This window comes from Gymnoscopelus braueri (assembly GCF_963280865.1).
Source record: "Gymnoscopelus braueri genome assembly, chromosome: 4".
NCBI lineage: Eukaryota > Metazoa > Chordata > Actinopteri > Myctophiformes > Myctophidae > Gymnoscopelus > Gymnoscopelus braueri.
The window spans coordinates 33527701-33541053 of NC_137605.1; the positions used below are offsets into that span (position 1 = coordinate 33527701).

General features: G+C 43.6%; 1 protein-coding gene across 4 annotated transcripts; it reads right to left on the reverse strand.

Annotated features, from left to right (window-relative positions):
- Positions 1-10: 10 nt before the first annotated feature.
- Positions 11-13254, reverse strand: LOC308083151 (uncharacterized protein). 4 transcript variants are annotated; one of them, XM_080425314.1, is made up of 12 exons: positions 12693-13254; positions 10249-10332; positions 8657-8690; positions 7195-7272; positions 6970-7109; positions 5854-5979; positions 4353-4398; positions 1433-1498; positions 955-1298; positions 763-867; positions 449-572; positions 11-327 (listed from the first exon to the last, which is right to left on the reverse strand). In XM_080425314.1, exons 1-12 carry the CDS (start codon positions 12867-12869, stop codon positions 284-286), a joined length of 1368 nt encoding a protein of 455 aa, XP_080281440.1. In that variant the 5' UTR covers positions 12870-13254; the 3' UTR covers positions 11-283. The 4 variants fall into 4 exon arrangements, with proteins under 4 accessions (XP_080281440.1, XP_080281439.1, XP_080281442.1 ...); XM_080425313.1 differs by having other exon boundaries at positions 12-327; positions 955-1331; XM_080425316.1 differs by having other exon boundaries at positions 15-327; positions 955-1331; positions 13125-13244.
- Between the last annotated feature and the right edge of the window lie 99 nt (positions 13255-13353).

A 13353-nucleotide genomic window follows, 5' to 3' on the forward strand; every position in this document is an offset into this window, starting at 1 on the left:
TCTTTGTATTTTAATAAAAGAAATTGTTGGGAAAAAGGCTTTACACTTCAAATTATTCCAATTGAGGAAGTGTGCATCACATCTTTATAATAGAACAGATGGCTCTAACTACAAATGTTCTTTGTGTATGTCCAAAGTACACACATTTTGAAAAGTAAAAAAAAAAAACATTAAGTAAAAGACAACATGGCACAGGTACTGTAACTGTACATGTCAAATCTGAATTATAATCGTTAACAATTGTTTTGATTCTTGAGGCAAACATCTGATGAGTCAAACTAGTTCAGTTGTAGAACCTTGATGGGCCATCGGAGTACCTAGACGGACCTGTAAAGACAAAATATAATGAAAAGTTAAATGTGACTTGACTATTCCAACCATATATGCTTTGTTACGGTAAAATTGTAAACCTGCAGAGACCTCTGCACAAAGACGATGCTTTACATACCTGAGCGGCCTCCTGAGTAGTGATCTCCAGCACTGGGCATTCTGGAAGGAGGCGAGGAGTAGCCCATGGAACTCACTGATGTATTGTTCATACTGTTGTTCAGACTGCTGCTCATACTAGGACCCTGCAACACACAAGGAAAAGCATTGGCAATCTAATAAAATGTAATAGACATTTTCACAGTCCATTCAGTTTTGGTTCTTGATTAAAAGGTTAATGATTAAAATGCCTATGATTAGAGAACATGTTCTGACATTCTGTTTGTTCTTAGTATATCTGGAGCAGAAGTGTCCTGCATTAGAAAAGAGTCATACCGTGGATACACTCCTCAGCCTGTAATCCATCAGCACATCAGTTAACTTCTGTGTCACCTTCAGCACAATTTGGGCATCGCTCTCATTCTCTATGCGGAAGGTATCCTGGACACATCAACACAAATACAATTATGTTCATGTATCACAATGTACACTGAAGCCATCTTTTTTTATAGCATTTATAACACCCACCAGGTAATTGAGCAAGGTTGACGGGAGGGTGCTCGACTCTGGATCCGCTCCCCTCAAGCCTGGCCGATCCATTTGCCTGTCCATTGGCCCATCCAAGTTACTCCCCATTTGGCTGCCTCTGAACTCATCCGGATAACGCCTTCCTGGGCTATCAACCAACCGACCACTCATCCCAAAGTCATCTCTCCTGCCATTACGTCCAAAACCATCTCCACCCCCAGGGTGATGGCCCATGCCATCTGGAAACTGTCTTGGACCCATATCGAGTTCTGGGCGATCTGGTCTGGCTGCATAGCCACCAAAACCCTGGTCTCGACGCCCACCCATTTTAAAGTTGGGGCCTGCTTGAGGAGGAAACTCTCCAGGAAACCTGCCCCCTGTAAGATTTCAATGTTTATTATATTTACTCATGCAATGGAGGAGAAAGGCTCAATTTACAATTTACATGAGGAACATGCTTAACAAAAAAATTACAGACCTGATCTTGGTCCATGCGTGCCCATTTCTTGACCCTTTGGGGGCATCATCTTAGGAATAGCAGACTCTAAAATAACGAAAGACCAGAGAGAAACTCAGAATTATCTTGTATCTGAAACATTTCACGACTCTTAAACCCACATGGTCCTTTTAAGAGGACCATGTGGGTGTTTTTGTATGTTTTAGCCCATTGACTACAAATCAGGTATTATATCACCAACAATTTTCCAAAGCACAGTTCTTCTGAATGCACTTTTCTACATTCCAGGAAGCCATTGGTTTTAATTAAGGTCAGTGTTATGAACATTTTGCAGCCTTGAAATTCCGGTTGCACGCGGAAATAAGTGTTTTTATAGTTACTCAAAGTGCTTAACTTTTTTATTTTATTCCCACGATTTTGTAATTCATTTTTTGCCCATTTAATCCTGGGCGCTGCTCTCCCTCTGCCAGCCTAGGGAGAGCCCAGAACTGAGCTCATGCCTCCTTCAATGCATGAGGAGCTAGCAAGCCGATTCTTATCAACTGACAGAGGGGTTTCCCCGGGTGGAAGGAACACGTTATTCCAACCAGTTCCTTTCCCCTCCATCAGGTGCCCCGGCTGACCAGGGGGAGGCAGTATAGAGACCAGGATTACTGCATGTTTTTTTGTGAGGGTACCTACCCTAGGGGACACGGGGAGAACATGCAAACTTCACACTGAAAGGCCCTTTCGCCAACCCCACCTAGGGTATGGGCACTGATGACGTGGAGGCGAGGACACGCCCCCAGCGCTGTCGCCCACAGAGGCGACAGCACTACAAAGTGCTTTACAGTGTATGCATCACACACACACACACGCGCATATCTATTTTGCAAACCGGTTACACAACCACCCGCTTGTTGCCTTGTCAACAACTTGGCAACACCCCCTTCTGTGACGCACACGGAACTGGCTCTCACATGAGCGGATCGTGTTAAATAACTCCCAAACCTGTGGAGCACCAGAGGTCTCCGTGGTGTGCACCGTTAAGCATTAGCCTCCCAATACCAGCGCCACGGGATCGAATCTCACTCCCGCTGTGTTAATTTGTCTCATCTAAAATGAGTCCTATATCATTTTATTAGGATTAAGGTTAGGTTTAGATTTAGTTTTTGTCGCCACCCAGCGAGGCGGACCACTCTGCCCACTTGGTGAGAACAGACTACAGACCCTAATATTAAGTTGGAAGTAGTTTGGGGAAAAAACTGTTAGAATATCGGAGGCGTGCACTCTCTAGTGCCGACTCAGCGCCGTTCGAGTTATGTACCGATAGGCAGTGCCAGCGCAGAGCACTATTTTCCACCACAGGAAAGCCGGACAGTTCCGCTTCCCTGGAATGTGACAGTGACTAAGGGCGGAGCAGTTCCGCGTGCGTCACAGGTAGGCCAATCAGAGGCAGGCGGGGGCGGGTCTTTGCGTAACCGGTTTGCAAAATAAGATATATGCCACACACACACACACACAAACTAGTGATGTGTCGGTCATGATCGATTCGTTCATAAGAACTAGTTCTTTGAGGTGAACGAATACGTTCACAATTTCGCTCATGCCCCCCCCTCCCCCGCACACACGACGGGCGGGCTGTTATTCCTCCCGCGACGGACAGAACGCTGTGCTGTAGAGTTTTTCAGTATAGACATACATGCGTATTGCTATTTGAATTGAAATAAGGTAGCCTACTGTTGTTCCTGGACAAAAGACAGATAGTGTTAGCACCACATTTACGTATCAAAAGAAATAAATATGCATGGTCCTAGACAAAGGGCAGATAGGTCAATTAACACGTTTTAGTTCGAGTAGCCTAGAAGATGCAAATAGTATGCTACTATTCATGAAGTTAAAGACATGGTTGGAAATCGATAGTCATGTGAGTACTGACTTGGGCTGCTTTGTATAAAATGACTTGGGCTGCTTTGTATAAAATTATAATTATTATAAATAATTATCGACAAATAAAAATAACTTTACATTATATATTGTAGTAATGTATTACTTCTACACATTATATTACAAAGAAGATGGTGCAATTAGACTGTGAATGACAGTGCTGTGTTTCTGTGCAGACTGTGCAGTCATGTCAGTGGGATCAGATGCACACAGTTACGCTCCGCCGGGACCGGAAGCGTTACTGAACGAGAACATGAACGAATCATTTGAACGAATCATTGCCGTGAACGAAATCGTTCGTTCCCTGAAATGAACAGTTTTTCCCACCACTAACACACACTGTAAACACACACACACACACACACACACACACACACCAGTGATGGAGGCAGACATACATGGTGGCAACCTGTTGGGAGCATTAAAGGGTTCAGTGTCTTGCTCACGACACTAGAGTGCGCAATACCTGGGGCAGTTGAGATCAAACCAGGAACAATCCAATTCATAGATGACCGATGCATTAAAACAAATTTTCTCTGGAGCAATGAATGTTTTATAAACTGAATTCAAATATCCATGACTACCCATTTAAATTACATTTAGTAGTTATGCAAATTCTCCCCATGTGTATAGTCCCTGTCACTGAGTTGTGCCGACTTCTACAGTTTGGTCCGGAGAGGGTGTTGTAGACAAACGTGTGTCTCCTCTGATACACATGGAGTCACCAGCTACTTCTTTTCACCAGGAGGGCCCAATGCATGAAGAGAACACAGCATCCTTCCCAGTTCCGCTCCCTGCTGAATTAGTAGCTACTAGCTAGGGCAGTGACAGAGAATGCACCCACCCGCTGGAAAACCTCCGTCTCAAATTTGAGTGTAAAAAAATGGGGCATTTATTCCTAAAATACTGGTATTCTTTGGAAAATGGTCAGCACTCAGCAGTAATATTAAGTACACGTGAATTGTAGTCGAAGGGCAAAAACACTGGTATGGTCCTTTGAAAGACAGTAACTTACGGAGTCCTTTAAAGGCAGGTACATCACCGGGCTCTTTGAGGATAACCTAAAATCGCAGGAATCAGGATTGGTTGAAATCATTCTTATATACATACACAGTAATGAATCTAGGCAACATAATATATTTTCTGATTAAGCACCAAGTTTGTGCCATTTCTTACAAGAGAATGTCCTTGTTGACTATCCATGTAACTGCAATGTTTGTGTGTGTGTGTACATCACGCATAGTGTATATCTTTGTCATTGTGCATGATGCAGCAATGACATGATCATGTCAAATTTAGACTATAAGCCTTATCACGTTTTATCAGCCCATTGAATGGGCGAAGTACGCGACATGCTGACCTACTCGCGATTTATCGGACCATTCATTGGGCGTAATCAGGAAATGCTGACCTATCCGGAGGCAGAGCAGTCCCCACAACATGATTTACGATTCTGTGCCTATCGGCATATAACTCGGACGGCGCTGAGTAAGCTCAAGCGAACGTCGCAACGTTCGGCACGGCAACCTGCTCGCTTTAGCTCGCTCGGTGGTGCCTCTCATGGCTCCAGTTTGCTCGAGACTGCGCGCCTCCATCATGGTCCAAAACCAAAACTTTACTTTATATAAGTCATCAACGTTGATAGGTCAGTATGTCCTGATAACACCCAATGAATGGTTTGATAAATCGTGTGTAGGTCAGTATGTCGCCTACTTTGCCCATTCAATGGTCTGATAAAACGTGATAATGTCCCATTTAATGCATTTTTTTTTTTTTTTACTTACATTTTTATCCCATGATTTTGTAACCCTATTTTTTACACCTAGTGCCAATTGTCTATGTAATCCTGGGCACTACCTTCCTTCTGCCAACCTAGGGAGGCCAGGGCCGAGCTCATGCCTCCTTCAATGCATGAGAGCCAACTGACCTTCTTGTCACCTGACAGGGGAGAGTTTCCCTGGTTGGACGTAGCGCGTGGAAGGAACACGTTATTCCAACCAGTTCCCTTCCCCTCCATCAGGCGCCCCGGCTGGCCAGGGGGAGGCAGTATAGTGACCAGGATTACTGCATGTTTTTGTGAGGGTACCTACCCTAGGAGACACGGGGAGAACATGCAAACTCCACACAGAAAGGCCCTTTCGCCAACCCCACCTAGGGTATGGGCAATGATGACGCGGAGGAGAGAACACGCCCGCAGCGCCCCCTGCGGGAATCGAACCAAGGACCTTCTAGCTGTGAGGCGACAGCGCTACCGTGCCCCCCCCCCCCATTTAATGCATTGATAGCATCCAAATCAGGTGGTTCAAGTGTCCCTGCGCCTAATAGTTAGGATGGGTAAATGCAGAGGACAGATTTCATGTGCAAATTTACTGTGACAGAAAATACCGCAAAGGAGAGGGGACCATATCATAATAATGCGTTGTTATAAATATAAAGCAACATTTGAATGCTGCGCATGTGGCTGCAAATAAACTTGCAATAGCAAGGCAAAAATCTTTGATCCTGATGACACTCACCTTGAGTTGACCCCTTCCCTCTGCCTTCTCAACCTCTGCTGCAATCTCTCTAATTTGCTTCCTAATTGCAGGGTCTTTCTTGGCATCTTCCTCTTCGCCGGTGATCTTGTTTGGGTGTACACGCTTCTGTGAACACAACACCGTTAATACACAACCAAATGTTATTGTTGACCTGTATTTTTCTTTTCTTATTTACTATAGGGACGGAGGGAGGCATAGAGGGGGTCCGTGTGTGTGAGTTAGGGCTGTCAGAACAAATTTCAGCATTCAAAAGAACATTTGAATGCTAAAATTGCCATTCAAATGTAGTTTTAAAATTTCATTTATATATTTATTTTTAATTTTCTGGCCTACCAATGCGAAAACAAATGCTTTGTTGATCACGCATGATCAACAATAAAGTTTGAGTGCATGCACTGCACACAGAAAGTAAAGAACGTATAGTCTCTGCCATACCACCCAATGTGTCTGTGATGTGCACGCTCGGCACGCGCCCGACTGTGTGTGTGTGTGCGTGTACAGTGCAGCGTGTACAATGCAGTTTATTAACGGAGCGGAGCTGTAGCTCCGCCCCAGACGATCTGCAAAACCACAACGCGTCGCTGATGCAAGCGATGTGGGCTTGTAGATCAGCTCAGCTGTGTTCCCTGCGTGACACTGTTTTACACCGAAGCAAAAACAGGCACTAGGCAGGAACGCACAGACATAAAGCGGTGATGGTCACGAGAGAGCCCATATATATATATATATATATATATATATATATATATATATATATATATATATATATATATATATATATATATATATATATATATATATATATATATATATTGCTCTTAAAAAAAAAACTAAATGATAATAGTTGGTTTCACCATTTTGTTTAGCCTGTTATTAGAGCATTTGTATGTGTGCACGTGGGTGTTTATAATTGCACAACTATACATTATTTTACATCATTATATAAAATATTAGAATATATTAGAATATTAAAAAATAAAAAGCCTTGAAATTCAAATGGGATTATAGAGGAGAACTGACAGCCCTAGTGTGAGTGTGATTTTAGTTTGTAAAATCCTAAAAAAAGAAAACACACACACGAAGCGGCACACTCACCATGTATTTGAAGCCATGTCTCCAGCCTTTGATATGGGCCAGCATTTCATTTTGTAAACGGGACACAGCACAGAGCTTACACTGGTAGTGTGGTGGGACAGATTTACTGGGGCTGCGGTACTCCCACACGTAGTGAAGGCCTGTGCAGACACAACGAGCATGAGAAAAGTAGCTCAGCAAGGATCAGTTGGACTACAATATACCAGGAACTCCGTTTTAACTTACCAATGATCGGTTCAGTGACCCCCTGCAACGCGTTGACCAGAGAAGCAATCGTCTTGATGGATGAGCCTTTAGTGAAGACTGGGAAAGTAGAGCAGCAGGTAAGTGCAAAGCATAGATGCAAATAAAGCTCGACAGCGGCCTACAAGCAATGGACGAGTGAAACCACAAGGCTCACATCCAATCACCTATGCCGATTTATTATTTAAACACTAAGAGGCAATGAGAACACCAACTCCCTTTTACATGGGCACCCTGTGGACAAGTTCAACACAGCCAATGGCTGAGGAACCTTGCATGGAAGTGGACATTGCAGTAGCATGTATAACTATAGAGCCAGGAGGCCTCCTGTAAATGATTGATTCTTTATTAGGAATAACCCCTTGAGATGTAGCATCTCGTTTTCGAGGGGGTCCTAAACACACTGATACAATGTATACACATTTAAGTGTATTTTAGGTTCTTTGTCCACTGAACAACAATGTATACACATTTAAGTGTATTTTAGGTTCTTTGTCCACTGAACAACAATTAGAAAGCCAACTTCCTCACTTGTACTTTCAAAGACAAGAGGGAAGGATATGAACAGACGTTCTCTGCAACCCCTCAGATAATGCCCAGAGGACTCCAGCTCCAATGATGGACTGCCTTCATCACGCCCATCCACAGGACCAAACCCTCTGCATGGTTACTGATGTGGCAGTCCAGTAAAAAAAATAAGGTTAACTGTCTGGATTGTTTAAATTACTCTGGTTAACCAAGAAACGAGGAGTTCAGTAGAATTCAGGAGCAAGGCAGATCATCACACAATCACTCAAACCAAACCAGTTTGACACAGGCAACTGGGTGAGGAGAATGGAACACTGTTTAAAAAATATAGAAAAATAAGTAAACAGTGTTTTAAATATTTGTGATAAACAAAACAAGACATGTTCACGCAGCTATCAGCCAGCATGAAAGGTGCACTGCAGTTGAAGATTATGGTTTAAGAATAGGCCTATTCACCAGCCATCATCACAGCAGATGCATGGTTGTCTGCCATCATGCCAAGCTGATTAAAAGTTGTTCGTGCTCTTTGTCGTGTTCCCAGCACAACAGTTGCAGGAAAGTTAGAGATGCTGTGGCATTGTTCTGTTCAAAAGGGTTGGTATTTCTAAAGTTGTTCAGTTTTATAGCCAAGAACCATTTAAAATGAACTGGAGCTATATACACAACACATGACTTTAGCAAGACCATGTAAAATACCTTGCACATACTTTTAAGCAGTGGAAAACACTGACCCACACAGTCTACAGCCATGGGCGGCACATCATCAAACCCCACTTCTGAGAGAAGGAATCTCAGGAACGGTGAAAATGCCAACAAGCCCGTGAAGAGCAGACAAATGAGGCAATGACATCCAAGTCTCTGCCTTCATCCCTCATCATTGGCAGCGGTACCATCACTGTGGGGAGCCATAACTTACCTATCTCACTAGAATGCTTCTGCTGTTGTTTTCTCTGTCAATGGTGAGAATTAACCCAAATGGAGGAGAGAGACACACATACAAGCATTAGTGACAGGAGGAGGCTAAACAGAGGTGTGGATTCACATCCCCGTCCTCCACATCTTAAAAGCCATGGAGGAATTTTTGCTCATCCACCATGTCCCCGGCATGAAGCAGGGGCACATCAATGAGATGTGCCTCAAATGCTAGTGATCAAGTTGAAGTTCTCTTTACATGAGGTATGACAGTGGAACTTGTTAAATCATAGACTTTAAAGGGTAGGCTGAAACATTGAATACTAAAATATAATACACAACCAAAGCAGCAGCACTCTTAAGAAAAAACTGAGCAGCCTGCCATGGTTGGATAAAGATTCTTTGAACCATTAATCATTATTGATACCTATGAAGGAGGGTGGTACAAGCTGACAACTATATGGGCAGAATAGATTTCTACATGTGTATTTAAAGAGCCTGCAGTTCCAGTGTAGTTCCTTATTAAATTGTAGAACATCGATTTCAGCCAGCAGTTGTGAGGCAAAACCTCTTATGGGTATGGGGCACCCGAGTAGTGCAGGGGTAAAGTTCCTGCCCACCACCGTGGAGACTGGGTTTCGATTCCTCCACGGTGCCACATGCTTGGCTGGGCGCTCCAACAAACACAATTGTCTGCAGGGGAGACTGTTTTCTGTCGCTGCAGGTCTGAGACTCCTACAGGTTGGTTGGGGGCGCCTATATAGCGCGGGGGCAGAAGTGGAAGGATAGTGTGTTCCTCCGCACACATTATACCCTCCTGGTGAAAACCCTTACTGTAGGGTGAAAAAAAGCGGCTGCCGACTTCATGTGTATCGGAGGAGACATGTGGCTGTCTACACCCTCCTCAAGGCCAAACAGTAGTGGTCAGCAATGAGGGGAACTATACACATGGGGGAAATTGGCATTAACGAAGAAAACAAAACAGTCATGATGTCCTCTATATGTATAAAAAATGCTGCCATTAGGCTCGCTTGAGCGGCAGGGTGGCCAGGGTATCATGGGCCAAAGGCTCTCATGCGACTAGCACTGCTGCCCAAGGCAGCACAACAGTGTCAGGGAAAACTAGCCCTAGAATTACTGATATTCCATACATTGCATGAATTCCATTATCAGCCATAGAACACACATTATACTTTGGTGTGAGTGTAAGTGTGTGTGGGAAGTCACTTCTTGTCATATAGTATCAAACCCCATTGAAAGTTCTGCCAGAAAATAGGTTTAGTAAAATATCTCCCCTTTACCACGAGATTCACATGGACCATATTTTCTGTGCGCAGCGCGATGATGGGATGGTATTTCACAGCAGCATGTAAAACATACTATAGGGAATCACAAATTGCCAGGTGTGCTTAAAATAACCCTGCACCAACCACAATGCACCTCCATGGCTGTATATGGAATACATACTGACTGGAATATCAGTAATTCTAGGGCTAGGGAAACACATTTAAGATTAATAGTAATCATTATTATATTAATTATGGATATTATTGATATTATAATTAAACAGAACGCCTGCATTGTGAGAAAGCCTACCTGGCCTCGGAATTTCTTCGCATTTTGGCCCAGACGTCCCTGCTGCTGGCGTGCAGGTCCCTCTTCCATGTTTTCCATCCTATACTGTGGGATCAAATAACAATAACAAAGTCAGTCTACTATCACCATAACAATTTCTCAAGATTAAAGGACTTCCGTCTCTGCAGGATTTAGAAAAACTTGTCCATGCATTCATCTTCAGTAGACTTGCGTGACAAATAAATATCTTAGTACGCCTGCACATAGCGTCTGTCACCTGCAACGTTAGAACCCATCAATCGTTGCTGTGCTCGAACATAGAGTCATCTGCCTTATTAGCACAAATAGCCTAGGTTAAATAATGGTTAATGTCAGGTCGTAAATACTCGGGGTGTCAGACACAGCAAGGAGGATCAAACGTGACATTTATGAGTAGCACTCCTCTCCAAAAGTTGAACTATTTTCTGCTGGAAGTGCCTTCTGCCAAAAAGCGCTGGACACCAGAGTGCAGAACCACGATGCTCGACACTGGGAAGAGGAACGTTCAAACACGTCTTTATCTTAGAAATGCATGGCAAAAAGGCCTCGATAGCTCAAAAAACGGCCAGACCCACACATATCCATCATTGCATCCGGGACCCGGGAAATGGTGTGGAAAGGAGATCTACCACGCCTGCAATGGACCCTTTTATATTGCCTACATACTGGGGTCGGCTGCGCCTATGAAGAAGTGGGGCCTGGCAGAGTGCAGGGAGCTTCAGCAGACTGCCAACCACACAATCACGGCCTGTCCACTGTATAGAGACCATCTTCGGAGAATGGCGTCTTCCAAGTGGCCTGGGACTAGAGACAGGGTTGGAGTTGGACATCAGATGATGGTACACGTCACGAAAGAAATTAAGAAAAAACTTCATATATAAAGTATTCCCATTTCCCCCCGGTGCCCACTCTGTTTTAGTGCCCAGACTTCTCAGGTGCCCACTCCGTTTTAGTGCCCAGACTTCTCAGGCTCCCACCACATTTTAGGGCCCAGACTTCTCAAGTACCCACTGTTTTAGTGGCCAAAAGATTGGCCAATTAGATTAAATAAACTGGATCGTAACTGGCGACTGGGTAGCTTGCAGCTAAGAGCTCCCGGTCGGTTAGCGTCTTGCACTAACTATATTCTCTAACTATAGATCTCATTTTAAAGCTTAGTGCTTTAAGAGTCTTCCAGTTTAGTAGACCTTGTATTGTGAATGTGTACTACCATGTACTGTTGTTCTCATGTCTTACTAAATAAAGTACATCAATCAATCAATCAAAGCCCGATATCTTTGCGGCCCAGTTAGCTTCAGCAGCTAGCGGCATTATAAACAGGCTGTAGATGAACAACCATTGACATTCATTTTGCAAATACAAACCATAGCCTCTTCTTCTCTCGAGCCTAATTCCTGGTGTGGATCGAGGTCTTCCAGCAAGTAATGATAAAAACTGCAGCGACCAGTTAGATCATCAGATCAGTCTGAGTCTCTGAGAGATATAGAGTTAAGATGAAGGTAGGACAGCAGACACAGACAACAACTCACTGGCGTCAGGGAAACGAACTGTCGACACTTGCAGCCACTAGCCTAGCTAAGACACAAGAAGCTAGCGAATAGTATTGCCAGTTTTTGCGAGAGAAACAAGCAACCAGGCCTAGGAAAACAAGCCCAAAAGAAGCGACTATGGGCCACATGGGCACTTTAAACATATACATCGGCTATTTGAAAATAGGAGATCTACAAGCTCGCGACGCGTTGTGAGCTTGTAGATATGCTATTTTCAAATAAACTATTATGGGGACCAGTGGTGGAAAGTAACTAAGTACATTTACTTAAGTACTGTACTTAAGTACAATTTTGAGGTATTTGTACTTTACTTGAGTATTTCCAATTTCCAATACTTTTACTTCTACTCCACTACATCTCAGAGGCAAATATTGTACTTTTACTCCACTACAATTATTTGAGAACTTTAGTTACTAGTTACTTTTCAGATATAAATTATGATATTATGAAACATACATTTACCACTTTAGCCCTGTTTTATACATAGGCTATTTGAAAATAGCAGATCTACAAGCTCACTAGATCGGCTATTTTCAAACATTTTAGTACTTTTACTTTTGGTACTTTAAGTACATTTTGATGCCAATACTTTTGTACTTTTACTTAAGTAAATTTAGAATTCTGGACTTTTACTTGTAACAGAGTATTTTTATTTAGCAGTATTGGTACTTTTACTTAAGTAAAGAATTTGAGTACTTTTTCCACCACTGGTCCCATGGCACAACATATTTTTAGATGGGGGGGATACATAATAATTTGGGGGTCCTGGACATGAAAATGCTTGAGAACCACTGACTTAAACAACATTAGGAAACAAGCCCAAATAAGCAACTACACTTTAGAAACAAGCCTAAAAAAACCGCAACCCGCAACTACCAGTTCTGGCGTATCGTGGAGTGGTTGGATCTGGTCCATGTTCTCTCCCCAGCTCAGTGTAGGAGGGCCGTCTCTCAAGTGCCGGGCCCGGACCCGCCGGGAGGGTTCGTACTCCTCCATGGTCTGGTCAGTCCTTTGAAAACGTTTGGCCCCTCGTCGTGGAGCTGCAGCGGCCATTGTTCACAACACGCGTGCGAAGCGTTGTTAGTAGTGGCAAAGTCCGTCAAAACAGGGAAGTTATTGTCAAGGGTGTACGGGAGAATTAGAAACTTGAAAGTTTCACTATCCCGGGCGGGAGAAAGAACACGATTGTGAAGCAGGCTGCAGGCGATGTTGGCGTGTTGCTAATAGTAGCGTGCTAAGCTAATTGAGAGAAACTTGCGAAGTTTGCCATCTCGTAACACCGACCGTGTAAAGTAGGTACTACTTTACGGTGTGTTTAATTATAATGTCCAAAAGACCTTTGGTCGCCGGTCCCAATATATGCAATCTCGTCCTTGTGAAACCCTCTTAGCTATACAACTCTTAGTTGTTATTGACTGAGAGAGAGAGAGAGAGAGTGTAATTTGCTCCTCCTGTACCTGACAGCGAGAAGAAAGTAAAGTATACACACATAGACAGAAGTGCGGGGTCCTCGGGTCAGATGACGATCAGATCCAGC